The 26,404-nt window shown below is 42.2% G+C and overlaps 1 protein-coding gene across 1 annotated transcript in view; it reads right to left on the bottom strand.

Moving 5' to 3' along the window:
- The window catches only part of alk (ALK receptor tyrosine kinase), a gene marked incomplete at both ends in the record, with an annotated part of 854,498 nt that overhangs the window by 488,207 nt on the left and 339,887 nt on the right, over window positions 1–26,404 (bottom strand). Inside the window, one exon of the mRNA XM_080751036.1 lies at window positions 9,889–10,041. Coding sequence (XP_080607162.1) covers window positions 9,889–10,041 — 153 coding nt within the window. The remainder of the gene's footprint in view (window positions 1–9,888; window positions 10,042–26,404) is intronic.

Here is a 26,404-nt window from a genome sequence, read left to right as displayed (position 1 = left end):
TTATATGAGTTATATTTCGTTTGTTTTGTATTCATCCTTTTAAAAATTATTTAAACTAGTGAAAACAGCCGATCTACAAGCACACAACGCCTCGCGGCTTGTAGATCTGCTGTTTTCATTACTTTTGTGCGACGGCCTTGTATGATGAAGCAGGGCTTTGCTTTGCGAAAAAAATGTACAAATTTGAAACTTGGAGATACAAGGTTTCTGCCCGACAGTGACAATATACTTTGTTGGCCGCCCAGCCTCGTAAATGGAACAAAGGATGACATTTTATTAGATTTTTTTCTCCTAATGGCCGGCCTGGACCGGCCCGGGAATGAACTGGCCTTTCGGGAGTTGTCCCGCTTTTCCCAATGGCCAGCACGTCCCTGATATCCGCCACAGTAACAGAACAGAACAGAGCATGCCTGGTAGTAGTGCAGGCTTCGGAATGCACAACCGAGCGAATTAATACTGTGTGAATCACTCAACCTCACCAAGGAGCACGAGCAGCGGCGGCGGAGACATTTTGAAACCCCCCAGAGGTCAGACATGAATGTCTTCCACTCCACTAGTCTCATTTGGCAGCACAACTGTGCCACGGAGAGAGTAACACACACAGTACCAGCGTGGCAGAAAATAAATTAACAAGCCAATTATCTTCAAAGGCGTACGGGAAACCTTATGAGGATGGAGTGGGAGAAAAAAAGAAGAAGATGAAAGTGCTTTCCATGGACATTTATCTAAAAGCATGTGTGTGCCAGTGTCATTTCCATGGCACGCGTTTGTGCTGCTTCCTTGTTGTTCAATTGAATATTTAATTCCCAGATTTATTTTTACAGCTTTTCTCCCAGGGGGGGTGAGCCGTGTGTGTGTGTGTGTGTGTGTGTGTGTGTGTGTGTGTGTGTGTGTGTGTGTGTGTGTGTGTACGCTAGGGCTAATATTGCAACCACTGGACCGATCACCACCAAATATCTTGTGCAAGCTGACAGTAAGCCAAAAAAACACAATCACAATCTGTTGTGTGGCATGAGATGAGTCTTCTTCACATTGCAAATATCTGAGAATCCGCTCAGTTTGTGCTCCGAGTTTGGTTGATTTAGGAAACATCAACCAAACACCAAACCTCTTTGCCGAAAATAGCCGATCTACCGCGAGGCGTTGTGAGCTTGTAGATCTGCTATTTTTGGCTAAAGAATATGGACACTAGGGTTCAAGACAAGTGGTTAATATAAAAAAAGAAGAAAAAAAGTTTCTATCACACAAAATTTGGTGGCCCCCCTGTAGTAACTGTGATCTAGGAATCCCGGACCCCCTGTTGAAGACCCCTGTTGTAATGTATTGTTGCTTCATGCCTCTGTGCCTGCCGCCTGGATTGTTAATTGATCCAAGTCATCAAAGTCCAATTCCCAGACAAGTTCTGATCCAATTGCCATGAGCGACTGCATGTTCATGTGTGGCACTGTCATTCTCTTGGAAAAATATAGTTTTAATCCTAGACATTTTGTGAAAAAGGCTGTTTGTCTCCCTCCCTCGCAGTTGCTGACAGGAGGCGTCAGATACAGTCTTAATTAAATGCATTGCAATATTGACTGTAGGCTACTGCAGCTTGATGGAGGCATGTTGAGTCCATCGGGTCTAATAAACAAATCAGTTCACCAATTCATGGTTTGCCGACACGCCAAGCACATTTTTCTGACATGTTGACAGTGGGGAAATTGGTGAAAGTTGTGCTTCTTGCTCTCAACTTTAGATAAGTAAATCACTTCAAATAACTATATTACTTTAAATAACTAAACTAGTAAGACTTCATAGAATTCTGCCTGATACATGTTTCATATGTGTGTCTCTTGAGCGAGTCTGTGAACTTGTCAATGAGGTGACCTTCTTCTGTGGTAGATCAGCTTGACCTAGGCTACTTTTGGACCGGAAGCACTGACGACTGATAATGATGATTTAATGCCACTGCTGTTATCATAACACACACAGACACCAACAGCATGTGGTCCATCTCCAGTATGCACTGCATTACTGAATACATTGTCAAGGATCACATGCTTATTTGCATGTGGTCCCTGACAAAGCTTCATGGACCACCACCACCAGTTGACAACCCCTCACACCAATACACATTTTCCACGTTTGTGATTTTCCTTTGTGTGTGAATTGTGTAAATTCATAACATCTGTTGCCCCACCTTGCCAAAATGTATCATACTGGGTTACTCGATTACCCAATCTAACACTACTTTTGAGAAGCATTAAGTGTACTTTTTGATGACATCAGGTTGGCATAATACGCACAGTGCTCCGCCTTTAGTTCTCTTTCATTCTGGCAGCCAATTCATTCTTACATCTCATCACGAAGAGTTTTGGCACCTCGAGCAGCTCTCTCAACAGATTGGTGAAACGATTGAAGAGGAGTTCTACGAAGCCGTCTAGGGGACGCGATTTAGCTTCTGTCTTGAACCTGTCAACGTCAAGGACAGCTAAAATGGTTCCAGTGAAGTTCCACTCAGCGGGGTCAGGCCATCGCATTATTCTCCCAGAATATTACCGGTAAAAGAGACAGAAATATTAGAATCAGGGACTCTGTAGCAGGTCGTCGCTGTCTGTGCGGGAACCTTGTATCTCCATTTTTTCACTACTTCACAAAAGTTGTGAAAACAGGCGCGGCTATATTCGCATCTTTTGAAAAGAGTTTTAAAGTGAAAGTGATTAACGGTCTCATGACACACTGTTTTTACAAAACATAAAAGTCTTTATCATGGTCCTTCAAACGTGTATTGCAAGGTTTTAACTGAAAAATCTATTATTTTTTTTCCTCTGTGTTCTGAGACCTTTTAAGTTACGATGAAAACATACAGATTTGTCTGCAGGTGTCACTGTTGAGGGATTTTGTCTGTGAATCATCGCCTCTGCTCTAAAAAAATAATAAAATTAAAGTATTAACTGGAGTTTGTCAATAAATAATAACTACATCAGTTCTAACACAGGTACTGTCAACCTCCTAGACACATGAAAACCAGAAAAAGTACAAAACTATGGCACCGCCTCTTTAAGAGACTAGTCAAAATAGACGATCTACAAGCTCTCAAGGCGTTTTGTGCGACACCTGAAGTAGGGTATTAACTTTGAAACATGGAGATACAGTACAAGGTTTCCGCCACGTCATTAACGACACACACCTTCGATTCCCAACCGACTACACCTGAGCCTGACCTACACTATTGCTGTCTTGCGTTACATCAACCACAGCTTTTGTTTTTCTTTCTGAATCCCGTATAAGGCTCAGCGCCCCCTGTTAAGGGAAACCTGAATGACTGGCTGAGTCGGAAAGCGACAGAGACAGCTCTGTCACAAACAAACAAATCAATGTCTGTGGCAAACCACATTACTCCAGATATGTCCTGCTGCCTGGCTGTTCCACGCTCCAACTCTCTCCTCCCTGTGCAGGAGGAGTCACAAATCAATGCCGAATCATATTCCCGCCGTGCCAATAAGTGGCGTCGGGGGGCTTAAATGTGTGGAATTTGCGAAGACCAGTGGTGAGAAAGTCAATTTAACTACGGTACTTAACTACATCAACCACACATGGTTTGAGTGGCGTCCCTCGGGGTTACTCTAGTGTCTTTTCTGTTTTCTGTTATTGTGGGGAAGGCTACGCTGGAGTTAGCAGATCGACAGGCTTATTACAGCGCACATTGTGAGCTTGTTGTCTGCTATTTTCTACAAAAGGTCTTCCACACAATAAGGATGGCAGGGTTTAAGAGGTTAAGTACAGTTTTACAGTAGTTTTCCCACACCTGAGAATCATTGTTATTTTGTCTTTGTTCCTCCCCTTTCAATGTCCCAGATCCTTCTTTTGAGTTTTGTCAATGTCTAGAAACTCCAAAATTGTGCAGAAACTTATTGCTTTCAGAAGCTTATGACTTTCACTTTGACTCAAGTACTGGGTTTGAGTACTTTGTCCAACACTGTTTAGTTGTGAATGGGTACATACAGCACTTTGGCATGCATTCCCTCGCCTGCAAGCGCCCTTCTCGCTGACGCTGCACATCGCCAAATGTTCACCGGCCCTGGTGGGAAAACCATTTCTATATACTGTAGCCTCTGACATCAATCAAGGCCTCCAGAGTCAAACCAACAGATGACAACTACAATGTATTTTTTTCCTCTATCTAAAATGCTAACCGTGGCCTTTTATTCTAATTGTATTGCCAAGGGCGTCGCAGCCTCAAGCTGTTCTCATTAGGGGCATTAGCCATGTCGCTAATGTAGCTAATTATCCCCCAACTGATTAGCAATAGGATAAGAGCAGGTTGCCATGTAGTCGCTAGTAGCAATGATGATGAAGATATTCAGTGGTGGACACATTACTCAACTCATGAGTGAACGTAAGATAAGTAGCCAAATACTCAAGTCAAGTACAATATGTGAGTAAATGCACTTAGTTACTTTCCATCACTGCAAAACAACTAAAGTATGACAGATAAAGTGCAAAAGGCCTTGTCATCACCGCAAAACAACTAAAGTATGACAGATAAAGTGCAAAGGCCTTGTCAAACCCCAAAATACAGCATTCTGAGAAGCCTTTCTTCACAGCATCATGAGAAGAAAATGTTTTAACACCGTCTTGATAGTGGCTAAAAGTGGAATCAATCACTGCAGTCTGGCAGTGATTTGTATAGTCCCTGAGCAATGCAGGACCATTATTTCAATACAGCACAGGACCACTGTTGTTTTCCACTGAACATGGCTTTTCATACACTGTCTTCAGAACAGAAAGCACTTATCGTCTCTGTCGGGAGAAAACCCTGTATGTCCAAAACCGTTCGTTTTGCATTTATCATTTTAAAAACGATTTAAACTAGTGAAAACAGCCGATCTACAAGCACACAACGCCTCGCGGTGCGAGGCGTTGTGTGCTTGTAGATCTGCTGTTTTCACTACTTTTGTGCGACCGCCTTGTATGATGAAGCAGGGCTTTACTTTACGAAAGAACGTACAAATTTGAAACTTGGAGATAGAAGGTTTCCGCTCGACAACGGCGTTATGTTAACCACTTAAACCCTCTAGACTAAACTGGACCTGAGTTGGGCTCTGTATCCCGTCTACACCAAATCAATCTACAGTACAAGCTCACAATGCGTTGTGAGCTTGTAGATCTGCAGATTTTTGTCTAATGTCCTCAGTGTTTGATGAGTTGAGATGAGATGAGATATACTTATACTACAGTAATCCCAGAGGGGAAACTGGGTTGTGACATCAGCACAAATAAAAATAAGTAAGACAATACAAAAGCGATACTCAAAATACACTGTCAGCTTCACAGCACACATGTACTCACAAACACACACATCAAACACATGTGGACTCTCTCACATGCGAGTACCAAAACAGTACCATACGCACACAGCAGTTGTTCAACCAGTCTATTAACTCTAGAACAGTTGTTATAACACACAGTCCATGATCCAAAGCCGTTGGAACAGACAATCACTGATAATCACCAGAAATCGTGAGATCGAGACAAATTATATGAAAGCAATGTTGTACAGTATATAGATGAAATTAAACAGCGAGAGCAGCACCAAGTGTGAAACGATTTGGTTCCTCAATAGAACTTGTTCAGTTTCAGCAAGCCAAGAAAAAGTTTGATGTTGTGTAATGTATGCTCCCAGCTTTAAGGTTTTATGGGTCATTATAGGCAACAAAAAAAAGAAGTAAAGTGTGAAAATGGCTGATCTACAAGATCAACACCTTTTAAAAGTGTGCCTCGATTCATCTTATTATAGTCGATTGTTGCAGCCATAATTCCATTAATTCTATAGTAACACCATGCCACCCACTGTTTCCCCTCCTTCTATCCTGTACCACTACTATCGCTTACCAACGTTCCCAGAAAAGGTCTCAGTGTAGAGCTTCAAAGCTGGAATTTATACAGGGCATCTTAGGTGGAAGATGGCATTTCGACAGATCACAGCTATTAAACCTCAAATATTGCATTCATTTTACATTGCAGGCACTCGTGAAATTCACAGTGACAGCAGCTTGCCTGGCTCAATTATTCAGGACAGTCAGGCTACATTGTGGCAAAGTGCGGGGCTTGCACATAATTATGCACATATATTTCCTTTGTACTCGTCCTCCTACCTCAATCAGGTTTTTCCGTTTTTTGCATCAGTGCATGCAAGACTTTGATTATTGCAGGGATAGCGTCAAAGAGAGATAACCACAAAGACTTCACATGGCCTTTGAGTCGATCACTTTATGGCTTATTGTCTTTGATATTCCTGCTGCTGCATAAGTTATCCAAATTAAACTTTAATTTCTTGTTCCCTGTGCCGTGCATGCATGCAATTCTTAATCTGCTCATCAGAAATTCCTCTTTTGAGATGGACAGAGAGAACAAAAGCACTATTATACTGCAGGTTACTTTTCAGAAACGGATTTCAGGGAAATGATTGCCTCTGCCAGGCCAGACACTATTTTTCTGCTCCTGTGTGTGTGTGTGTGTGTGTGTGTGTGTGTGTGTGTGTGTGTGTGTGTGTGTGTGTGTGTGTGTGTGTGTATGTGTGTATGTGTGTATGTGTGTGTGTGTGTGCGCGTGTGCGCGTGCGCGTCACCGTGAAACTGCGTGAATGAGTGAAACTTTACACGCTCAGTAGTCCTTCCACCCCATTTTTTTAGCCTTGTGATGGTGCTATAACAAGCCGCTTCACTTTTTGGCATATAATTCTTTGAAATGTAGGCGGTACAGTTTTTTTCTGCATTCCTTGGCAAAACCCCCCATATACAGTAGTAGACCATGCCAATATTGTGTACAACACTCACTTTTTGCTACTACTCCAACAGATTGTGGGAGGGGCCCATTTTGCACGAATTGCCATAAATCATGAATTGATTGCCATGAAAATGTGCACACGCGCTCCCAGTAGGCCGGGGAAAGAACCACCACCCTAAATCTTTATAACAGTCCATTTCACATTTTTGGCCAATAACTCTTGAACCGTAGGTCAATGTAATAAAAACAATTTCCCCCCAGGATTCCTTGGATCATGATGCATCTCCCTATATATATACTGTATAGGCCTTAGCCATTTGTGCCAGACAAGATTTTCTGCCATTATGCATTTCCTTCAAAACACTGTTTTTTTGCCACAAGGCTACTCATACACATTTTGTCCAAACCTCTCACAAATCAATACACAATATCCCTGGAGTCGTGTGATCAAGATGTTTACAGTCACAAGTTCTCATGTTCCTATCCACTACAAGTCCCTGCAGCTGGAGTTGTGCAGGTCTCCGCCAGGACGGTGTCATGCACTGGTATGTATAGTCTGCACACTCACATCTGAAGCTTGCATGAATCTTCAGAGACACAACAGATGGAGAGGTGACCGCAGGGGGATGTATTGTTCGGAACGAGACGCACAACACACAACACAACAGCTTGCATGGGGGAAAAAAAGACACCATACATCACTATGTGATTTCATCTGTTCTCTCTGTCAACATACATTTTGCAAACACGCGTAGCACATTACACTCCGGTTTGTTTACTTCTGTGAAAGTCAAATCAGTAGGAGAAAGCTGAAAACTGTTGCGTCGAGTCACTGACACCTTTTTTAAACACAACAGTCGTCAGCCTGTCTGTCAAAATGTTCAAGCTCAAACCGAGAGCTGGTCGCAGCTTATCACAGATTCAAGTGCTTCATTCACTTGAAGAGATGTCTATTTTTTGAGTGACATACCACAATATAGTTTTTGCAGATGCATGCATTTGGCAGCAGAGAACATTATTTCATATTTACACTCTTTTTCTAGCTGGGTTACAACCAGACAAAGAACACAAAATTGTGTTAGCTTGTCTATAGAGAGAAAACATGGCCAACGTGCGCACGCACGCACACACACAAACATCCAGGGTTGGGGCTACACAGTTTTGTAAGCAACCAATTACTTGACCCCAAAAAGTTACCACCAGAAAAATAAATGTAAAAAAGGGTAAACAAAAGCTTCTTAGAAAGATTATCAAAATGATATTGCAACAGAATAAGTGAAAAATGCAACTGAATTGAGTTGAATGCAAAACGTACAGAAGGCTTTTTCCAAGTATTCAGCCTGTACAAATTATCTGTATTTGTGAGAAAGTGGAAGCAAAAGTCTAATGGCAACTTTGTTTTCACAATGTCCAACTCCTTTCAAAATCGTTTCCAGAAACTAGATTCAAGGGAGGACATTGCTCCAAGCTAGACTATAGGTAAAGACTAAAGACCAAGGGTTGAGATCTGGCAAAATTGTTTGCAGTTTGTGATTTTAGTGGATGAATACATCAAGAAGACATTAACTACTTGAACCTCTGTGCACATTTGAATTCAGCCAAACTACTTAAGTAGTTGTACAGTACTTAAGTAAATCTACATCACTGCCCGGGATCAAACCCAGAACCTTGTAGTCCGAGGTGCTCTACTGACTGAGCTACCCACAAGTATACACAAATATAACGAAACCGTTCAAATAATTTCTATCCATTATTATGCAGAGACTTTATCTATTAGCAGTTAATGACGTAGGTAACCTTTTCACAGTTGTCCTGCAATTAGCCTATCTAGTGAGGTTCTGGCACGACATTTTGTCATTTAAAGGAGTAAACAGAGCTCGCTGCCTCTCTCCACTTCACCATTTGCCCCAGGGCGACAAGACCACATTTCTCATCTTCCAGACACAGCCACATTATCCACAGTCTAACTAGCAATATTGGAGTTTGACACACTGGGGAAAAAAAGCACCATTTCCGACTCTCTTGCCACATGAAAGCAAATTTGAGGAATCTCAATAGTAAGCAATTTGTCGCGTTCGTGTTGGAAACCTTGTACGTCCATAACGATTAATCCTCAGGAAACATTCTGTGTTGCAATTGATCCGTTGTAGTCATTATTTAGTAAATACTTTATATTGGTTAAATATAAAGTACTATTTTTATATAAAATAACACACAGAAAGACTTAATAGCCGTGTCGCCAACGTAAAAAGGAAACACGGAGATACAAGGTTTCCTGCCCGACAGCGACGGATTGCCGTCAGTTTTCCTCCGTCACTGTTGTTTACCGGATTGCCCGTGTCCGTCTGCACATCGGCAGAGTTATGAAAGACAGTTAACTCCACTTGAAGGGATAATGATTTTTTTATGACCTACAATAGGGTACACATCAAACCAGTGACTATCGGCAGCGCACTATACACAGCAGCAGCAACACATGAGATGAAAAGTGTCAAAGCAGCAGCGGCAGCAGCTAGGCAGGGGCGTCACAAGAGGAGGGAAAGTGGGACTGAGTTACTAGGGCCCAAGGTGGAGGGGCCTTAATTATTTTATACTTTAGCTATTGAAAAATAGCAGATATACAAGCTCACATCGCGGCACCGAGTGCCGCGCTGCGAGCTTGTAGATCTGCTATTCTTGAAAATGGGTGCAAATCTTTGACTATATGTATTTTTTAAGCGTCCGTGGCCAAATATAGATAATTTTCGGGTCCTTCACATGAAAAGCTTTGAGCACCACTGACATAGAAATGTAGGTTTTTCAAAAAACCTTAGAAGGATTTGAAATATTAAAAGACTTGCACAAATGTTCACGATTTCTCAAAAATAGCAGATCTACAAGCTCGCTGTGAGCTTGTATGTCTGCTATTTTTTAATAGTTAAAGCACAAAATAATGCTTTCCAAATCTAAATGAGTTAAACCCCCCTCCCCCTATGAAGAACATTCATGGGGGGGCCCGCAGTGAATCCTTGTACCCATGGCAGGGCCCAGAATTTTGGTGCGACGACACCTCTGGCAGCAGGACAGGTTATAAGGGGGTTGAAGAATGAACTTCCCCTGCAAACGGGGGGAGGTTGATACCTTCGGTCTTACCTTCCTCCCAGCCCTGGGGACTGCCGTCCTTCTTTTGGCCCCTGGGGTCCTCGGCAGCCACTATGCTCCAAGTGAATTCTGGGTTAGCCCCCGGGGGGCGCCGCTCACACGCCTTGGTGTTGCCGGCGGGGCAGCGGAGATCTGTGGGAGATGGGAGACGTTCATTTAAAAAAATAGTCAGGTATTGAAATGAACAAGAAAACTGCGTGTGATTTATTGTGGCCGCATGTGCAATATTGTAACTCTTTGGCACAGTCATGCAGGCGTTGATATTTCTGCTTCTTTTTCCCCACCTCATAAATCATTATAATTCAAAGTGGGTTTGTGTGTTATACACATGTTAAGCAACTGGGTTCGCACGTGTGCGTTTCACAAACGCTACAAATGTGTGCAAAAACACGTACAAATATGTGTTGAAGTCTGTTTTAAAGAGTAACTGAAAACAATATGAACAGACTTATTCAAACGGAGAATGCTGCATTTACACTGAGACTTGAAGCGATGGATGCACTTCCCTTCCCACGTGACTCCGGCATGCGACAAAGTATAAGTAAGCAATTTACCCCGAGTGAGAGGACATTATGCTCTCATAATGTCCGCAGTGAGGGTGTTATCGGACGAGGCGCAGCCGAGTCCGATAACACCCTCACTCAGGACATTATGAGAGCATAATGTCCGACCCCGAGTGGTAAATAGCTTTTCTACCACTTTTTCCCGTATACATGAAAGAAAACACATAGTTGTAACTTGCAAGGATCTTAAGTTACAATCATTATTGCCTATAAAACTTCCGCGAGACAGCAGATAGTTCCACCAACAACATCTTCTACTCACCAACAGATGGCGCCAACTCCATACTAATCCATGCGTCTAGCTTACAGCTAAGCTAACGTCAGTTAAAAGCACCGTTCCGGCCGTAAATAGAGGCTGTTCGCTTCCAGAAAGGCATAGGTTCAGAGAAAAGGGGCTTTAAAGTTGGCGGATTGCATTGGATCCAAATAAATCGGCGACGATAGTACGCACGTTAGTAAACATAGGACCGCTGCGACCTTCATTTGTTGGTTGGGGGAAAGGTGTTCCGACTACCTCCTGAAGTCCCCGGATGTACACTGAGGCGCATTGATCTCGGACAAGTCCGCACACAACTTTGCGGCAGTTGTCCTCTCATAACCTCCGGAATTTAGCCAATCAGAATCCAGTATTTGAACACGTGACTCGAAAAAGTGGTAGAAATCGGGGTTTATAGCGATACCCTAACTTTCAGGATTGTATTTATTTCTTCTTTTTGGCATTAGATAATGGATACATGCCTGGTGATGCAGGAGCAGGCTGTTTGTCTGCCATTTGTATGCCATTGTTTTGTTTATATTGCCTTTCGGGACAGCTGTTTTTTCTATTTCTATTTCCTCTCCAAATCCTCCTCTCTCCAAGTCATTGCCAACAGCCCTAGCCTGGCGGTGCCAGCCTCTATCACACACTTGAGAGTCTGGGGTTGCAGGGAGAGATTCCATTTCTGGGGGGCGGGCTAAAGCCTGGTGAGCTCAGCCAGAGTTCTTAATTGCTCCCTTTGAACTTCAAAGGGGTTGTGCAATAAGGTAATTGATTGGGCCATACAAATGTCAAGACCTCGTTAGTGTTCTCTCTAATCAATGAAAGCATCAAAGATAACTACCTGTTTGATGCCTGTGACCTCGTTAGTGTTCTCTCTAATCAATGAAAGCATCAAAGATCAAAGACAACTACCTGTTTGATGCCTGTCATAGAGGGAAGGGGGAGGGGGGAATGTTTTTGTGTCCACACAGCCTACTGCCATGATTGGCTAACCCTTTCTGGTGGCTGGTGGAAATGGATTCTCAATCGTGAGGCTCCAGACCAGACCACACTACACCACCACTACCGCCAGGGGGTGGTGTTGTGCGGTCTGGTTTATTAACCAGGCTACAACAGCCCACCCGTCACCCCCTTCTCCCCCTCCCCCCAAATTGCTGCAGAGCCGGCTTCCCACCCACAAATCAAAATCAGTTTGATTGGTTCTGGTTCTGAATGACTATGTTTTAGACACCGAGATTTAAATAGATTTAGGCACAGTCCTTTCCTTGGTTTCTGATGAACACTAACACTATGGTGCTGGATTTCTCTCACAGAAGCTCTTCCTATGATTGCTACCAATTATGGACGACAGTTCCCCAGTTTATATCTTAAGAGGGAAACAAACTGACGCTTTAACAAAAGCAAGCTTCAAAGTTGGAAACCATGGAAACGTGTATACCAGTCAGATACACTAAAATGATACCAAGGCAAAGACATACTAAAATATGAATTATTTCCTGAATTCATTAACACAGTCCAGCAAATGGAGACTGGGAAATGAAGGTACAGGGAAGGGATGACATGCAACAGGTGGGTCCATGGTGCGTTAGCCTGACTGCAAGCGTCAGACTTTTCACACACTACGTTTCACACACCACCCACCAACAGGGGGTGGTAATGTGCGGACTGATTTATCAGGCTAATGGTGCGTGCTTATGTGGTTGGTGCTAGGGATGCATTATATCAACTGTATGCACGTTGGTTCAGTGGTGGAAAAAAGTAATAATAATTATGTCAATGTATTGCTATTGCACTACTACTAGAGCACCCTCACATCTAGTCACCACCACCATCACATGGAGTAGGTGGTTCTCAAAGTGGTGTATGGTTTTGGTTCTTCCAGTGGTTCTCGAGAGTGTTCCAGGAGGTCCTCAGCGAAAAGTATAAATATCATAAAAATGTTTTTAACCATTTTAACATACATATTGTCGTGGTCGGGTGGAAACCTTGTATGTCCAAAACCGTTTGTTTTGTATTTATCATTTTTAAAATGATTTAAACCTGTGAAAACAGCCGATCTACGAGCACACAACGTCTCGCGGTGCGAGGCGTTGTGTGCTCGTAGATCAGCTCTTTTCACTACTTTTATGCGACGGCCTTGTGTGATGAATCAGTGCTTTTACTTTACACATTTGAAACATGGAGATGAAAGGTTTCTGCCTGACAGTGACGATATATACAGTACACTGGCCATTTGAAAATAGCAGATGACCCCGGGCATTTAATAATGTTTAATTTAGGGGTCCATGCATGAGTGATTTGAGTTATGCAAAACTGACATTTTGTCAGCCTTTCATTATTCTAAAGGCAAAAAAGCAAACCTTTGTCAACTATCTGCCTTTCAGTTATGACACTTCAGTGCAATACTAATAACCTCGCACACGCACACGCACACACACACACACACACACACACACACACACACACACACACACACACACACACACTTGCTGCGGCGAAACCTTTGGTGCACCATGTTTCCATCCAGACATTATTCAGCGAAACAGCGGTTGTATCGCTAGCAAGCTGCTTGGACAATTAATTCGGGGAATATCTCAGAAAGTGGCCAAGTTTAACTGTATTCCATTTGTCGCTATGAATCTACTTTGACGCGAGTGTTCCTGACTGAACTTACTCTAACAATAGCCAAGGACTTGACAAAGAGGCCAGGCAGTTATTATACTCTCCATGTCTGTTCTGTGCTTGTACAGTACTTAATCTTAACAGCGTGTCATTGTTGTCACCGTGGCAGAGATAGCTTCAGTCCTGCTTTGATTGTCACTTCAAAAGGGACAGAAACAGGTGGCAAATGGGAAAGGAGGAAGATTGTCACACAGATATTTCTATTTAGTCATGAGATGGCAGCCCGTCTAGGCCACTTGACATACTGTACCACGCCCGCTGAGCGGTAGAGAAAAGTAACCAAGTACATTTATTCAAGTACTGTACAATAACAGGTAGCCTACTTTTGTTTGACTTATTTCCATTTTCCACTTCGATATATCTAGCTAACTATCCATCTATCAATCTACTGTACATCTCATAGGAAATGATAGTATTTTTACTACACTAAAATTACAACAGTTTTAGTTACTTTGTAGATTTTAGATTACTACATTTCCAGGCCACTGTGTGGCCTACAAATTCAGTCCTATTTTTACATTGCTGTATTGGTACTTAGAGTAAAGGAGCACTTTCAGAATGCATCGGTGTGATTTTTGGACGTGAGCTTGTAGATCTGCTATTTTTTAACATTTTAGAAAAATCTTGAAAATAACTACTGGTTTAGAAGGCATTTGTACAGTAGGACCGGCCTCAGGTCTTAATGATCATTTACCACCACCACTTGTGCATGAGGCAATGGCTTGAAAATCAATTCCGCCCCCAGCGAACGGAGACGCAGCCATTCACTGCAGGGAATATCATACGAATGCCTCAGTCTTTACCTTCAGGTAAAGATGGCTATATAGTTGTCAAGTGCGGCAGCATGACACGCAGCATGAGTTCAGGTATTATTGGTGTAATGTACAAAAGAGCCCTCGCACATAGTACTTTGAGGGAAAATTGCATGGCCCACTCATCCCCCTACTTCGCCTCTCCATCTCTGCTCCCCCCACCCCCTACACCCCCCCGTGGGCAGAGCGCTCACAGAGACATCCCTGCAGCTTGGTACAGTAAATGACGATCCGTCTCGGAGAGAACTAGGGCTCCATCAGTTTCAAATGACTTCTCCCCGTGGTTCCGAGGCGAGACGCACTCAGAGTGACACTCAATCAGCGTTGTACGTCTCTGCGCTTATAGTCCCCGCGGATGCTTTGGCGGAGTAACACAATGACACAGTCGGGGGGGAGAGGGACACACACACACACGAGCAGGTGGGAATGGGCGGCCTGCATCGCCAGTCTCTTATCTTGAGCATCCAATTGACGTCCATATAGACACCTGCTCGAGTCGTGATGTGAACCAGGCCACAATGCACCTTTTCTTTTTTACGCGACACTGCTATCTGCTTCTACAACGGACTTTGTGTGTGTGCGTGCGTGCGTGCATGCATGCATGTATCTATCTTGAGCAAGAGGTGAACATCTGCAACTGATTGCAAGTTAACACAAAGCTGCAACTAATTACATTGATTTAACACGTAACTACGTAATGGCACACACACACCCACATTTAAAACACACACACACACACACACACACACACACACACACACACACACACACACACACACACACACACACACACACACACACACACACACACACACACACACACACACACACACACACACACACACACACACACACACACACACAGAACGGCACCGCACACACTCGCTGCACTTACAAATTCACACTGACGACAAAGAAGCACGCACAACTCACAGCTCACCGTTTCAATTATTATTAACATTAATTAGCATCATTTCAACACCTGGTTGTGATTCACTTCAAGTGGCGATGGACATGCAGGGATTTAACATTCTAGAACTCATCAAAGACACCGCTCATCACTTCACACTGGCTGCTGCGATTCTTCCTCACACATCTTGCATTTTTAATCTTGTTGACGGCTACCGTCAGAATACGTTATCGATGACTTTAGATGCTGGATGGGACGCCTGTGTGCCTAATGAGACGGCGTTGCAGCGCTGCATTAGGCCGACTTCAAATCCCACGGTGGATCGCCTTAGACTAGAGGACATTATGCGGAGCAGTCATGCTGTGGCTACTTAGCCAAAGTGAAGGAAATGGTTTCCATGGACAAAAGTGGGTGTGTTGTATTCGGCTGTGACCAAGCGGGGACGGTGTTGTAAAGTAACTAAGTACATTTAAGTACCATGCATAGTAGTACATAAGGACCGCAGGAATACACAAGAAACGGAGGGTGAGAGAACTTTCCTCCGTTTGGTCCGGTTTGACTCCCAGTACGTAATACTCCGGATGATTTAGCTCCGTATACGGACCCTTACGGACAGCACCCAACTGGACGGACTGAACGTACAAGATGTATCCGTAGCCAGAAGTACCCGCGGCCACCGTTGTCAATCGTAGGCGCAGTAGTGAGGAAAATTACTTTTCCTCTGCTCTGTGACAGCGGTTCTCAAACTATGTGTCCCAATGAGAAATATATTGTATCAAGAACGCATAGAGGAACTATGCATGTCGACGTAACTATCGTACGTATACTGTCTCACCCAAAAACGTACACAAAATCAACCATACGTAACTATAAATGACCCTTTACTTGAGTACAGTACTTAAGTATGATTTGGAGGTATTTGTGCTTTACTGGAGTGAGTATTTCCAATTTATTTTACTGATACTTTTACTTCTACTCCACTACATCTCGGATCCAAATATTGTACTGTTACACCACCACATTTGTTCAAAGACTTTAGTTACTAGTTACTTTGTAGATTGATTATAATACAAAACTTGCATTAACCACTTCAACCCTATATACATTTCAGCCATTTGAAAACAGCAGATCTACAAGCTCCCAATGCTGCATTTAGCCTATACATTTGAAAACTTGCAATGGGACATTCGGCATAATGAGTACTTTTACTTTTGGTACTTTAAGTACATTGTTATGCCTATACTTTTGTACTATTACTCAAGCACATTTTGAATTCCAGACTTTTGCTTGTATAAACAGAGTATTTCTACATTGCAGTATTGACACTTTTACCAAAGTAGAAAATTAGTACTTGTTTTCCCCACCACTGGGTGGGGACTTACTGTATGAAATCAGGGGCGTCAATTGGGTATGGCAGGGGTATGCAGCTGCCATACCCTGGGTCCAGGGGGGAAAATAAAAGTTACTTTTAAATATAAATCCATGAATGTCTCTTTGTCTATCTGCGCTAGTTATTATGTTGTTAAATTACAGTAAAATAACTACAAATGCAACATTTTACAAAATGGTCACTTTAACTAGGTATTATAATTATATTCTCCACACTTGTATTCTCCCCAGCTTGACAAAATGGTATATTCCCAGGTTCCGTAGGTCAGCTGCACAGGTGCAATGCATTATTGTTAATTGTGGCAGGCTGCCATATTCAGCCCAAGAAACCGTATAGAAACCAGTTTTTTTCAGACATTGTGAAAATAGCTGATCTACATGCTCACAACGCCTCGCAGCGCGAGGCGTTGTGAGCATGTAGATCTGCTATTTTCACAATAGAATCGTGTTATACAAAATGTAATGCCTCTTTTCCATGAGGACTCCCATCTTTGCCATACCCTAGCTTTTGCTGAACTGACGCCACTGTATGAAATGTGAGGAAGCGGTGGGCCTGGGCAGCAGAGGTGGGAAAAGTACTCACATTTTGTACCTTAAGTAAAAGTATCAATACAGCACTGTAGATAAAATGTCCAGAATCCAAAATGTACTTGAGTAAAAGTATGAAAGTATTGGCATCAAAATGCACTTCAAGTACCAAAAGTAAAAGTACTAAATGTTTGAAAATAGCAGATCTACAAGCTCACAACGCGTCTTTTCAAATCGCAAAGGTATAAAATAGGGCGCGAAAAGGGGTTTATGTATGTTTTATAAATTATAATTTATATCTGAAAAGTAACTTAAAAGTACTGAAAACTGGAAAAACTCAAGTAAAGTACAAATACCTCAAAACTTAAAGGGGAAGACCACCCATTTTAGATATTGAAATATGACATTAATATACCTTAGAGGAGTTGTGTGGAAATAGAAAAAAGGTTCCTCCTCTTCTGTGTTGCCGGGTTTGTATTGTAAAGTACAACTTGATGACATTACACATTGTACTTTACAATACAAACCCCAAAATCAATCCTCCAGTTCTAGGCAACACAGAAGAGGGGTAACTTTTTTTCTACTTCCACACAACTCCTCTAAGGTATATTAATGACATATTTCAATATTGAAAATGGGTGGTCTTCCCCTTTAAGTAAATGTACTTAGTTACTTTAGACCACTGCTGGGCAGTATTGAAGAGTTCAAGGTCATGGTTAAAAGGCTCATTGGCTTGCATTGGATAATTGTCTGTGCTGCTTGGCTGGAGTGATGCAGTGTGTTACATGGGCCCTAAATGTATGCAGTGCTGAGATCAGCACAGTGCAAACCCTGTAGTACTGCTTTCCTCATTTGGTTTGAAACAATGACTTACACACATTCACGATCTGGATTTTTATTTAAATTTTACAATTTTGCAATGGGATAACTTTTTGTTCCAATGGACCAGTTTTATATTAGCTAAAGTACTATATCGTCGTTGTCGGGTGGAAACCTTGTATGTCCAAAACCGTCCGTTTTGTATTTATCATTTAAAGAATGATCTAAACTGGTGAAAATAGACGATCTACGTGTGCTTGTAGATCAGCTATTTTCACTAGTTTTGTGCAATAGTTTTGTGCAATAGTCTTGTGCGACCAGGGCTTTACTTTACGGAAAAGCCTACAAATTTTAAACTTGTAGATACGAGGTTTCTTCCAGACAGTGACGATACGGTACAGTATGTGAGTCAAGATTGTAATCTGCAATATCCCTTAATTGATACAACAGTGGATAACAGTTAACAGATAAGGTTTACTCTGGCATACTGTGCGTGTGTGTGCGTGTGTGTGCATGTGTGCGTGCGTGCGTGCGTGCGTGCGTGTCGAACGTACAGTGTACACACAAGTATGCATGAGAATGAAAGCAAGACTCAGAGGAATGTGCAGTGACATACTGTTATCCCGCAATGTTCTCTCCTCGCACTCCTGTCTGCCTCCAAATGAGGTTGAAAGATATGAGTCAACTGGGGTTTCGAACAAGATCTGAATATATCCTCCAATTTCAGCCTCCCCCTGCGAGAGACCCAGCCAGCGAGAATTGATGACTTACCAAATGACCACGGACAGAGTTTTTATTGCCCATTCATCCTATTTCGGCCCCCCCACCCCCACCATCCTTTTTTCAATATCTTAATATCCTCTGAATAGGTATTCATATCCTGTCTTGACATTACTTCAGAAGGGTGCCTTTGACCGTTTTCATTATGCCATCGGAGACAACAGCTAATTTTAATTTAACGGAGTGCCTATACACAAGAGAACCTCGTTTTACATACCAAAACAATTCCCACAAGGTCTGACTTTTCTCCCTTAATGTTCTACCCTTTCTTTTTCTTCTAATTTCTTTCTGCCAAGAGGAATCCTTGATTGCTCATTATGTTTGGAGAAGCATTCATTTGCAGCAGGTCATAACAACCAGTCCTTTTAACAAAACAAAGAAAAGAAAGGAACGTTTGGCTCTTGGTTAAACATACAGAGCAATTACTGCAGCTAGTGTTTGAACTTGATTCCCTTCAAGTGCTGGCTGCAAAATCATAATCGTGATTCATAAACATAATGTTTGAGTGTGAAGTCTTCCACTAAGTCCTTGGGGCATTAAGGAGCAGACCAATCTGGTAGTCATAAGTTTAAACGTAAAACTACTGATAATTTGACTTTTATTTTATTTTAAGATGTTTGAAGTGTCAAAAAGATAAGAATGTAAAAATGCTAAGCTGAGGATTCATTTGCAGCCAGACCCAGGTTCACCTTGAAGCAAAACGCTATTTAAAAGCTCCAATCCAGTACTTATTTGAATGAATAAAACATTAATTTTAACCAATCTGTATCAGCGTTCATTTCGTCTACTAAAACCATGACGGGGATTCGGGGACAGTGGAGAAGTAGAACTATAAGACAAGTCAACTCATTTTATGTTTGGTTGCGCTCTGAAAAATGAAGCATATAGCTAGTGCAGGACACAAGAGTCAGCTGTCAAATATCCTTTTCCTATTCCTCATTCTCAGATCATTACATCACACTGCCATTATCCAATCAGAGCTCTCACTCGAGGCTCCTTTAAATACGGCTTGCATTCAATACAATTTTGCTTGTCTTTGGATCCGAATCCTTGGATCCGCTGCTGCTTAGCTGCCTCCTACTTATTTTGGCCCTAAACCAGTAGTTTAGTAAGTGGGGTCCAAGGAAGCCCCCGTAAGTGGGATTTCCTGGCCCTAAACCATGCAGTGCTTTATAAACCAACAGTTGAATTTGAAATCAAATTTTGCCAGAGAGGAAGCCAGTGTAAAGATATGAGACCTGGAAGGATATGGTCCCACTTTCTTGTTCTTTTGCCTTTTTGAATCAATACTCTTTTTAGGGAGAGCTGTAAAGACGTGTCTACTGAATATGAATGCGTGGACAGGTTTTTGCCAAATCCTGCTGAGACGTAACTTCTTTAATCCGTGATTTATTCTTCATGTGACAGTAGACTGCATTTTTAAATGTCGTAATGTGGCTATTAAAATTCTGCTCTGAGTACATGACTACACCAGGATCTCTGGCTTGAGTTGTGTTTTTCACCATTACCGATTGAAGCTGTGAGCTGACTTTTAAATCGTTCTTCTTTGGCTTTGTGTTTTGTGTTTGTTTAATTGAAAGCTAATTCAAAGAGCTGGAGTCAAAGCTCAAGTGTATAATGATCGGTTTCAGGCGCTCGGGTGGCACAGTGGTAAAAGCAGCCAGTGAAAAAACAATAAACAAAAATGTCCCTTGGCAGATTTGGTCTGATCCTCGCTGCCCAATAAGTTGTGGGGCACCAATTAGGGGCCAAGTAAGCCTAGGGCAGGTTTATCACCAAGGCATTTATTTATTTATTACTTTCTTTTCCAAATTTCAACCATGCCAGGCTAGTGGTAAAATAACTTCCCACCACCGCAGAGTCTAGGTCAGTGTTTTTGAACCTTTTTCATATCAAGGTTCATTATTTATTCAGCATTTGAGCCACCGACCACCATTTGATGAGGGCCTCTCAGACACAACACTTAGAATATGTTGTTATCGTTGGATAAGATTTGGTCCACAATTCTATTGATGTTGATACCATAGAGGAGAGATAGGCTACAGTAACAGGCAAACATTGATCAAAATAACAATTCTTCTGCGTTGAATTGTGTAGACTTCTTGTAAATTAAGCATGGAGATGCTTAACAATAATTTAACACTTGAGAGCGCAAAAAGATTTGGTTTCATTTTACGCTTTCAAGAGTTAAAGATCTATAAGGGTCCATTTGGTTACCAACTCTCCATCATTTTGTTGAGGACCACCTGGCTGGAACCTCCTCAAGGACCACTGGTGGTACCCATTCCACTGGTCGAAAACTTCTGGTCTATACAGACACAATTGGTTTGTGTTCGGGGAAGACAAGCCATGCAGGCGGGGAGGGTGATATTAGTCTCCCGGTGGGGGCTCCTCACTGGCAGGTGTGCCTGCCAGAGCCTGCCAGAGCCTGCTAGATACAACGGCAGTGACAACGCACAGAAATGTGTGTGTGGAGAGGAATAAATTGGCCTAACGACTAAATTGTGACAACAATATCTGTTTTATGGGGCCTTAAACCATCAAATAATAATGAAGTGGTCATTACAGAACCTCATGTGTATTCATAGGAGAAACTATTATGAGGCTGTGTTTATATAAATAGATTGATTCTGATGGGTTGATTCCATGCCAGATGCCATCAGCTACAATAGCCTTCACAGGCCAAGTCTGTACTCGCTATGAGCTTGTAGATCACCATTTCCGCTAAAGTTTGCCTATTTTGACATAACCACAGAATAGGGACACTAGGGTTCATCTGGTTAAATGAGTTCATTACACAACAGTTGGCAAGGATGATTTCAACAACAGCAAAAAAAAATAAACAAATGGTGAATTCGAATTGAGGGGTGATGATTAGTGCCATTACCGAGTCCAGCTGGTGCAACAGAGGATCCCAAATATACAGCGCAACTATAATGTCACTTGGTTGGCTAAATGCTGATAATAATTCTGCCTATTTGACTAAACTGACTTCATTTAAATCCAAATCGCCATCAGAAGAGTTGCCATCTGCCATCGCGTTCTTTTCCCCCGCTCTTCTCCACTGTCACTTTGATATGATGACGATCACATCTGTGCTGCCAACAGTCTGTGTCATTTATCTGGGCCACAATGTTCTCCACATCATGGAGGATTTAACCTATTTAGACCGGGAACGCATTTTTACTTAAACCATTAGTTTATCCTTCAACTATTGAAAAATAGCAGATATACAAGCTCACAGCATCTGAGCTTGTAGATCTGCTATCTTTGAAAAATCGTCTTTGAATATATTGATCCGATTCTATAAATGTTTTCTAAATCCTTCTGAAGGTGTTTCAAAAATGCATGTTACGTCAGTGGTTCTCAAACTTTTTCATGTCAAGGACCCCTAGAATTATATGTATTTGGCCGCCGACCCCGTCTCGAAGCAAATATTTGAGTTACAAATGTTTGCTTTAAAAATTATATATTCTAAGATTTGTCCTGATTTTTCAAAAATAGCAGATCTACAAGCTCGCAGCGCGGCACTCGGTGCCGCGCTGTGAGCTTGTATATCTGCTATTTTTCACTAGCTAAAGCATAAAAATAATGGTGAAGGTAATAATGCTTAATAATGCCGTCTAAATGGATTAAAATGAATAAAGGCAGATCTGATCATTTATCTTTGGGAATGTCCCGTGTGCCGCCGATTCCAGTCGCCTGGCTTAACGGTCTCTCTCGACACACCTGGCCGAGTGGTGTAATTCAAGTCTCCCTCTATGAATACTGATGCTGCAGGGATGGTGGCGATATGGGACAGTGCTGGACCAGGCACTCAACACCAGGACAGATACCACTGGTCAAATGTTACCAAGACTGAAAGTAGCTCTGTCAAATTAGTACTCGAGGTAAAGTACTGGAGTACTTATCCTTATATTTTTCAAAAGTACAACTTACAAAGCAAAAGTTCCCTTTGATATCATTGCATTGCTGTTTTAACATCCATCCACCCATCCATCCATCCATCCATCCATCTTCAACCGCTTATCCGGAATCAACTGAGACTTCCAGATTTCCTTATCCTGAGCAACTTCCTCCACTCCTTCTGGGAGTATACCGAGGCGTTCCCAGGCCAGTTTGGAGATATAATCCTTCCATCTGGTTTTAGGTCTGCCACGGGGTCTCCTCCCAGTGGGACGTGCATCCAACTTTGACGGGGCATCCGTACTAGATGCCCGAACCACCTTAGCTGACTCCTTTCCAAGTGAAGGAGCAGCGGTTCTACTCCAAGTCTCTCTCGGGTGATTGAACTTCTCACCCTATCTCTAAGGGAGATACCAGCTGTTTTAACATTTTTATTTTTATTTCAGTAAAGATATTATAATATACAACATACATAACATACATACAGGCACACACACACACACACACACACACACACACACACACACACACACACACACACACACACACACACACACACACACACACACACACACACACACACACACACACACACACACACACACACACACACACACACACACACACACACACTTGCAATGTGATGTGTTGAGAGTTCGAAGATCTTATTTTACTATATGGTGATTAATTCATGATGTACTTTTTCCCTTCCTAGAAATGGTAGTGGAGTGAAAGTATCCAAAAATACAAATACTCACGTAATGCAAAGATACAGATGTTTTACTTGAGTACAGTACTCAAGTAAATGTACTCTCCACACGAACTGGCCCAGAGGTAATTAAAGTCTAGATCCATCTATGAATACTAACTCTCCCAGGATGGGTGCCATGGGACAAGGTGAGAGGGGTGGACATAAGGGAGCTCTGCTGTAAAACAGACAGGGGTCTCCGGTGGAGGGAGAATATTTATAGGCTGTAAACTCAAAATGATCAATTATATCGTTGCTGTCGGGCAGAAACCTCTTATCTCTGTATTTTAACTTTCCTTTTTTTAAATGAATGCGCTTCTTGACCATAGCCTACTGCAGCGTCACACAAAAGCATCAAAAGTAGGGCTGTCACGATATGACATTTTACATGACGATTAATTGTCACTCAAATAATTGGCGATTAACGATTTAATTGTGTATTTGTCGTTGATAATTACATTTCTGTTTGGCTTTTAGGCTTTGAAGTTGCATATGGTAGATATGACACATAACTTAAACAAAAAAGACATTACTGACATATTTGACAACTTACTACAGTATTTTCTGGACTATAAGGCGCATCTGACTATAAGGCGCACTGTCAATGAATGGTCTATTTTCAAACTGTTTTCATATATAAGGCGCACCTGACTATAAGGCGCACATAATAGACGCTACCGTTGCGTTATGCATCCAACAGATGGAGCTGTGCTAAAGGGAATGTCAATGTCAATGAATGATCCATATATAAGGCGCACTGGACTATAAGGCGCACTGTAGTTTTTTGAGAAAATTAAAGGCTTTTAAGTGCGCCTTATAGTCCGGAAAATACGGTACTTAAAAAATAACATTGATAGTGGAAATAGCCGATCTACAAGCTCACAACGCGTCGCGATGCGACGCGTTGTGAGCTTGTAGATCTGCTATTTCCACTATTTCTGACATTTTTCAACATTCACGATTATGACGATTATGACAAAATAATTGCGATAATGTCAAATAATCACGATTAGACGATTATGTAATAATTGTGACAGCCCTAATCAAAAGCAGCTCAAAACGTGGCATGAAGTGACGCAGCTTCCACGTGAGGTCAACTGCACCGTTTCCAGAGGCCTAGCGCGTACAAGCAAGCAGGAGAAATAGAATTCTCTGTTTCTCGTCTGGCTAGCAGCATTTTCATTTCCACTTTAATTTCCAAGGACCACACACTGTCAGCAGCAGTGGCTCACAGGGCAGGGAGGAGGTCAGTCTCTGCTCTTACTCTCTTGGTTTTGTGCCTTGAGCAAGGCAATTACAAGGTTTTTCTGGTGCCAATAAAATAAAATCAATCAGCCGTTCATTTGTATCAGAGAGATTTACAAAATGATTTATATCAATTATTTTAAGCCTAGAATCAAGCTGACTTCGCGTCTATTTCTGCAGCGCAACAAAAGTCAGCCTTAAGTGGCTAAATGCTCCTGATGTGCTGGTTGGTGTCTTGCATTGTTGCCTCCGCCATTGGTGTGTGAATGTAGCGCACAATTGTAAAGCACTCTGGATAAAGGCGCTACAGAAATGCAGACTAATTACCATCTGACTTGCTGTATAGATAAACCTCAATATATCCTTTTATACATAAATACACAGATTAAACTTAAACCAAGGTTGTAAAGATAACAGATTTTTAACAAAACAATCTGGATCATTGTAAACAACGCCCACAAATGCTGGTTAACTGCACAGTAGTAATGGATTGGTTCGGGTTACGTAAAAAATGGAAATTAATTCATTGTAAAGGGGAATTAATTCATTGTAAAAGGCGCGGAGGGTCCCGAGTCTTTCCAGTAATTAACGAGATCATTCCCACGGTTGCCACTGGATCTGACTGCGTTAACGAGGGTCTGTGATTAGTTAACGAGCCTACCGTGACACGGTGACCCTGACCTCATTCATCAAACGGCGCGGAGATTGAGCGCCGTGTCACGTACCACTGGGGAAGGTCGTTTAGACAGGAGCCAACCGTGGCTAGCTTGATTTTGTGTATAAATGAATCTGCCAAGTCCCAGCAGTGCAACTACAGGCATACAGTACAACAAATATACCAGTAAGACGCCTAAGGGTGAAAAGCGACCTCTCCCTTTTGCGCCATCTGTCTTGGCCATAATTGATTCTGTTAGTGTGGTTTAGTTCTCCTAACAGGGCATCATTTGGGATACAATCCCTTTTATGCCCATATATGGAGATCCCTAACAGAATCCCTTTTATGCCCATATATGGAGATCCCTGCTCTGAGTATCTGACATCACTGTGATGTCACCTGTTTAAGCCCATATATGGAGATCCCTGCTCTGAGTATCTGTGATGTCACAGTGATGTGTCTGGGGAACCACAGTGTCAGGCGTTTTTTGGGGTGAACTACTCCTGTAAATCATATTGTACTTCGTAGGACAGCGGCATGCCGAATTACATAAAATAGCCGACCTACAAGCTCACAATGTTCCAATGTGATGTGTTGTTGTAACTTGTACCTTCACTTTGTTTTAAAGGGGACTGCCAATAGGTTTGGTTTAGCATTCACCGGGTTAGCATTCACCATTGTTGGAAGGTATGCATTCACTAGGTTAGCATTCACCAGCATCGGACTAATGGGACGTCGGAACAACAAGACGTCGGACTCGGAACAATGACACAGCATTGCATTATGTAGCATAGACATTTGGAAATCGTTGCCGATAATGACACGCTCACAATAGGGAAGCCAGGTTGAAATTGGATACATACGTGTGTTTTCCAAATGTTTAGCCAAAAGTACTAACAAGAGCTGGTGACTATATTAAAATCAGAATGAGAATCTTTTCATTTCCTCAAAAGCTACAGATTTGGATATACAAGCGTCCTGCCTGACAGCGATGTTATGGATGTGTACTGAATGTGACTGGCTCTGGCGTCAAGTAAATTACATGTAACGATGTATGACTCCTTTTGGATCCATTTCTGCAACAAACAACAAAAAAAAGTCTTGGTAAATTCCCCCAGGGAAGCCCTTAACTGGGATGATGGAGCTGTTTATTCCCTGATTACAATGGCCATGCTTGTGGCTTGTGGTTTATTTATGAA

This window comes from Nannobrachium achirus (genome assembly GCF_963921795.1).
Source record: "Nannobrachium achirus genome assembly, chromosome: 20".
Taxonomy (NCBI): Eukaryota; Metazoa; Chordata; class Actinopteri; order Myctophiformes; family Myctophidae; genus Nannobrachium; species Nannobrachium achirus.
The sequence above is the reverse complement of the archived record's forward strand: the minus strand, read 5'-3'. Positions and strand labels throughout refer to the sequence as shown.